Genomic DNA, 6,239 nt, shown 5'->3' on the forward strand with positions numbered 1-6,239 from the left:
TATTTATGTCAGATCACCATCAACTTTCCCCCAAACATAACATCAGGTTCACAGTTGAGTGGCACACTTCAAGTTGTGATACATTTCTAACTGTTAAAACAAAAATCCAACAGTGAGAGTTGGTTTGTCAGGCTGAAAGCATACATATGACGGTTTGTCCACCGAAATGCGTGAAATTGGTTTATGAAGTCATTTGAGAAAAAGTAGAGTAACAGTAAGACACAAAGATCATTACAACACCTGAGTGACAGCACATAAGTATGGTTAGTTTTAACTTATGGTTCTTTAAGATTATATGCCATCTTAATGGTAAAGTGCGCTAAATCCATTCAGTCAATAAGCAAAAAGGCAAAGTAAACACAATGTTACAAATAAGAGAAAGCTTGAGAAGAAATATTTACAGATTTACTGTGCAGGCAAATTTAAACAAACAGCCAGAGGAGGGATTAAAATGCTGGCTGGCGGTCAATGGGGGAGAATGTAAACATGGACAAGGCATCGTGGCGTTGCAACCATGGTTGGACATTCACTGATGTGGGAAAAAAAGGCTTGCATGCATTACAGTTATGCTACACTTAAAACAGCACTGTTTACATACAACCAAGTGAGAAAGCTTGAAATGGGAAACAATCTTAGTATGGTATAATATTTTAAACCCCTTTTGGGATTTTCACAACAGACAGTCCCATCTGAACTTGAGCACATGCACATGTGTTCCCAGATGTCCTATGGATTATAATTCCATGTAAAATACTTGTGAATTGTAACTACAGCATGATAGGAAATCCACATTTCCACATCACCACATATTTCTTTGTGCTTGGTAAACCACTGTCTTTCAGACGATGATGCAGACAAGGCAATGACACACAGTTCACAGCTAGCTGTACTGAGCGCTGAGCTTTAGTTTGGGAGATCTTTTTCTTTTGGAGAACCCTTATGTTGTGAGAAGAAACTGAATCTTGCATATTCAGGCACACACAGAGCAAAGTATCCAGTCCTGACGGATTTGTACCTCCAGAGAGAAAAGGTTTACGTTGTGCTCAAGGCTCCATACCACAGGGACAGACACCACTGAGCTTTTAGTCTTTTCAACTCTCTGGTCCCATTCCTCTTTATTTACTCAAAAAGGAGCAGAATGATATTTACTACATACAAATTGATTAGATACTAGAGAAACCAAAAAAACAAATAAAGAATTGTGTACCATGTTTAGTGTTTGAAATGTTAGACATATAGTGACATCTGAATACATAGGTACCAAACTTATTTACTGAGGTTAACCAATGAGTTACCAAAGTTAAAGAAAAGCACAGCTTGAAATATGTCAAATGTAAACTACTGCAATCAAAAACATAGTGCTAGAACTGATTGTGACTTGAGGTACATTAATTAAACTTGTGTTTTAGAAATTGTCTTAGAATTTGGTTAAAGAAATCCGTAAGTAAGTGTAGTGTAAGCAGACATATAGAGGATTATTTTGTGTCAATAGTTTTTGACATTTGGTTTATACATTAGAAGCACATTCTATTAATTTCATGTTACATCCATATGACTGCAGTATTGATATTTGACTACAGCTCAGAAAGAGGAAATTTGGCACTATGTCAACACTTCAGTGAAAATATCACTCAACACTGTTTTTTCTGATTCGTACAAAAATACTTCCGCACAGAGAATAAACTTTGGACGCGATAGTGTTTCGTCCACGATAAACAGTGTAGTTTGAACCATATTCTGTTGACGGTTAGAAAAATATGGTACAAAATAATCTGTGTATCTTCTACAATACATGCAAACATATTGCACAATTGAAATGTCAAACAGGACTGGGTGACTGTAAAAACCATGTTTTGGTTTTTCTTTTGGAGTGTCGTTAAACTCATGACACAACATACACGTACTGTAGCTGTTATTTAAGACAACCACCAGGAGGGCCCATGACTGTACAAACGTTGACAGGTTTTGTGCACAGATCATTGATGGAGATCCGAGGCTTAATCAAAGGAAACTCAACCATCAATGTGGGGGAACAATTTAGGGTTCAGATTAAACATCAGGTTATTAAAGTAGTATAGAGGAGTGTTTCCCAGTCTGTGTGGGCTTTGGTCTCTAAATGTGGCTACCTCCACAGAATACAACAATGACTTATCTAGTCTGAGAAACAATAGTCAGTCACTAAAATGAAAGGATGTTATCTAGAGTAGGCTGCAGCTTCCGAATGGATTTTTACTCTTCTTGGTCCTCTGTTTGTTAGGTCGCAGAGTGATGACTTCTCTGCCGTTGCTGGAGCTCTGGTTGCAGACATTACTACTTGTGGTATTAAAAACACCTTTGGAAAAACACAATTTATGAGTAACGTCACCCCACTGAAGACAAAAACCTAAAATGTAACATAAAGAGGTGACATACAGAAAGACTCCTTACCTATTTTATTGCTTGTTGTATGGACCACCTCGGTCTCCTCTGCCGTTTGTTGTTTGAGTCGCTGAAGATACTTCTCAGCTAAGTACTTAAAAACTAAAAAGAGAGAACCAGCAGAAGTTTTACTACAGTAACAACAAGAAGGAGACTGACAAGATCTTGCATCAGACAAGATGTCCACATTTTCAGTTACCCACCCTCGTTGACATTAAGGTCCTCTTTTACTGAAGCTCGATAAAATCTCAGCTTGAGCCTTTTAGCCAAAGCTTCTGCCTCCTCGCTGCAACACAAGAAAACACAAGTTATACTGCTTTGATTGTACAATTGCACATTACAATTTGTCCTTTATTTACTATTACTTACTTTTTTATAACAGTCTCTTCCAGGAGGTCAATTTTGTTCTGCACTAGAACTGTGGGAATATCTCCGACCTCGGCCTCCACCTTCTCCCTCCAGCTGTCAATAGCCTGGAACGACTCCCTGTCTGTAGTAGAGAAGACGAGCACACATGCTTGGGCACCTGGAAGGCAAGACAACACACCACACAGTTAATGTTTTCAAGCTGTTCCTTTTTTTAAAAATGACGTAATCTATTCTGATACAAATATGATACATAATTCATCCTTCTCGAGGATGTAAAAACTCAACTTCTGAACAGCCCCACCGGAGATTCACTTTTTAGCTCAAGGACATGTTAGCAGTGCTATGTGTGCCAGAGAATGTGCTTTAGTCGAGTCAACCATAAAATCTGTGACAAATAATAACTTGACCTCAGCGGTCAGGGACCCAAAGCAGCAGTGTTATATTCGTCACAGTGGCGGGGTCTTACCACGGTAGTAGGCCTTGGTAATGGCGTCGAACTCCTCCTGCCCAGCGGTGTCCCACAGCATTAGTCGGACCTCTTCGCCATTCACACTGTAACAATTAGGAGGTAATGAGTCAGCAACAATATCCTGCCCAGCACATCACACTAGTTGTTCTGTTGTATTCATGAACGTTTGCCAAACCTGCACCTTTAAGACCTGATTAATTGTTTTATAAAACAAGTGTGTTTTCCAACAATTCACAATACAGTACTGTTTGATATTTCACTGTTTTGATGACTACATAAGAGTACTTTAATATACAATATGCACATATCTTACACCAAAAGAGGTTTTCCTGGTCACTCCTAAAATGTCACTGACATAAGGATACAATATACATCAATACGCACTGATTATGAACCTCATGGGGTCTTCATTACCCTTGACAGCATTTGAGAAGTTGCAGGTGTTGCCTGTCAACTTTGCAATCTTAAATATAGGCTAGAATTGATAGAAGAACGACAATGTGTGTGAAACAAGTTGCTTACAGTATCTGCCTTTCCAGAAAGTCCACTCCGATGGTCTTTTTATAGTCCCTAGTGAAGATGCCTTTGCAGTAGCGTTGGATCATACTGGACTTGCCGACAGCTCCGTTGCCGACCACGACGACCTTGATGGCCACTTCCATGTCCTCCTCCAACATGGTGGCAACGTCTGGCTGGTTTTCTCAGTTCCACTCAGCCTGGGTAGTTTCAGTGATGTGACACGAACACATATACCACCTGCAAGTGTAAAATAAACAAAACATTAATGTGTGACACAAGTTTAGATAAGTAAAACACATCCAGCAGAAACAGCCACATGAGTGCAACTCAAATATTCTATTGTGATTTAACACATGCTGATCTGATTTACATTTGAAGCCCTGATGTCAGTGATATGCTCAACTTTAAGTTTGTTACTGTATAATGGTTTGTTATATTGTTGTTTGTTGTAACATGGCTGGTAAAGTATGGTTTAGAATCAACTTTCTGTATTGGTGAAAAAATACTTAATGCTACTTTTGTTTTCAGTTCAGTGTCTTGTATTTGGCCAACAGTCAAAACTCCAAAAGTATCCAATTGCAATGTTTTATATCTTCTCAAATTTGAAATTAATTTACTTTCAGCACTACAGGTTCCCACAATAATTAAGTTGGGCAGGGAGAGCACTCTAGTAAAGGGCTTTATATAGCCTACACAATGAACAGAATTGCCCTTTAAACTATCATGTGTGCTCACACTGAACTAACTGTTGTAAATTTTACAAGGAAGTTGTTTGGAGCGACTGTGCAATGTGTTTATTCTTCCATTAGCACTGAGAGCAGCAGACTCCACATAGCAACTGGGTCTTCCACAGTTACATGCATGTGGCTGCTGAGTGCAATACTAAACAACATATTGTGGGAAAGCTGCTCCCAGTGGACACAGACAACCTGCTGTGTGACTGTAGTGTCCAACAGCCTGTCTGGATTTGAGTCACAATATGTATGGCAGTAGAAGATATTAATCATCCACTATAATTGAGCTGCATGCCGCAGCAGTGTTGTTATAACATGCAGGCAAAACATGGCTTAAAATAAACAGCATGCTCATTATTTTTACACTCTTTTAATGTGAAGTTTTAAATTAGTTTACAGCAAAATGTATACTTGAGATTAGATTGCTCTCTTAAATTGATCTAACTCATGTTAAGACTCAAGACCCCAGTCTTCCTTTCAACTCTGATTCACAAGCCAAGTTAAACATTCTCAGTACTCTCATATCTCTGTGTAATATGCGTAATCATTTCTACATGTGTTGTTTTAGGGTCTGAGAAACTGAGTCAAAGTGGGGGGTCATGAAGCTGGCTATGCACTCTCCACAGGCTGTTGCTCTGTGTCACCACCTGTAGACCACATGGTAACATAATTTGTATTTTAAGAAGAGTTGACCACTAGTCTTCGAAAGGCTGCTAACATACAAAGACTGAAAGTTAAATTGAAAAGATTATGCTGTTAAGTTAGTAGTTGTCATGTATTATCTATCACTGTAACCATGTAATCAAAGTGTGGTACAATCTAACAATACAAGGTAATAAATCAGTAATTTCTGATTTGCCAGAGAGTGCCAGCTAAAAATGTCAGCTCCAGTTTAACTCCCCATTACCATCAACTCCAGTGTGACAAACACTTAAACAGGTAATGTTCCATACCTGCCCATCTACACCGTGGGTCTTCTGGTTATCTTATGTTTCTACCTACAATGAGATCATTACCCCATTCATACTATACACATTTTAAAGACATGAAAGAGGATCTGAAATATATACCTATCTTTTGCATAGCATGGTAGAAAAGCATCCTATGCATTACAATGCACATATAACTGAACTTTGTTTAGTATGTTGAAGATAATACACCTCCCATCCTAGACAGTGAGTCATCTTAACAGACTCAGTTACTTTTTCCAGGCCTCAAGGTGGGGCACCGTTAAAGTCAGTATTTTAGGGCACAAAGAGAACAAAAATATTACCATGAGATGTAACTACTCCTTTCTGGTGAGGTTAACTGTTGCTGTAGGTTGTATTTCCAAAGCCTGTGATAGGAATTAAGTATTTGGTCAAGTTTTCAGTCTGCTTTAACGTTATTCCCTTAAATCAGAATCCCTTGCCTCGATCTTGATATGACCTGTTGAACAGCTGGCAGGAGGGTCTTCAGGTACCATGCAGCTGCTGGCACAGTCCGTTAAAGCCGACTGAAGGAAACTGTGCTGGTGAGGAATGATGAAAAGCTAGCAAACCCACAGAGTGAGCAATGTCTTACCTGTAAAATCACGTTTCAACTCATCCAGTGTCCGCCAACATTAGATGAGCCAACCAGTCAGCTAAACCACAATCACATATCTACTGCCTCCCTTTCCTCCGCTCTGTGGAAAGAGGAGACGCTAGTAACTCTGGTGCTAAGGTTACCTAGCTAAGGTTAACGTTAGC

At 39.2% G+C, this 6,239-nt stretch overlaps 1 protein-coding gene across 1 annotated transcript; it reads right to left on the reverse strand.

The window, feature by feature from the left end:
- Window positions 1–1,853: 1,853 nt before the first annotated feature.
- On the reverse strand, window positions 1,854–6,232 carry rab23 (RAB23, member RAS oncogene family). The gene is made up of 7 exons (XM_070916595.1): window positions 6,073–6,232; window positions 3,779–4,012; window positions 3,254–3,339; window positions 2,788–2,944; window positions 2,622–2,704; window positions 2,428–2,520; window positions 1,854–2,332 (listed from the first exon to the last, which is right to left on the reverse strand). The coding sequence occupies exons 2-7, from the start codon at window positions 3,931–3,933 to the stop codon at window positions 2,199–2,201; spliced, it is 708 nt and encodes a 235-aa protein (XP_070772696.1). The 5' UTR covers window positions 3,934–4,012; window positions 6,073–6,232; the 3' UTR covers window positions 1,854–2,198.
- Between the last annotated feature and the right edge of the window lie 7 nt (window positions 6,233–6,239).

This window comes from Enoplosus armatus, chromosome 12 (assembly GCF_043641665.1).
Source record: "Enoplosus armatus isolate fEnoArm2 chromosome 12, fEnoArm2.hap1, whole genome shotgun sequence".
Lineage (NCBI taxonomy): Eukaryota > Metazoa > Chordata > Actinopteri > Centrarchiformes > Enoplosidae > Enoplosus > Enoplosus armatus.

Excerpts from the sequence above, each read along its gene's own strand:
- rab23 (XM_070916595.1), bottom strand. The coding sequence starts at position 3,933 with ATGTTGGAGGAGGACATGGAAGTGGCCATCAAGGTCGTCGTGGTCGGC. Across the intron at positions 3,340-3,778 it reads TTTCTGGAAAGGCAGATACT|TGTGAATGGCGAAGAGGTCC; the intron begins GTAAGCAACTTG and ends TAATTGTTACAG. Across the intron at positions 2,521-2,621 it reads GGACCTTAATGTCAACGAGG|TTTTTAAGTACTTAGCTGAG; the intron begins GTGGGTAACTGA and ends CTCTCTTTTTAG.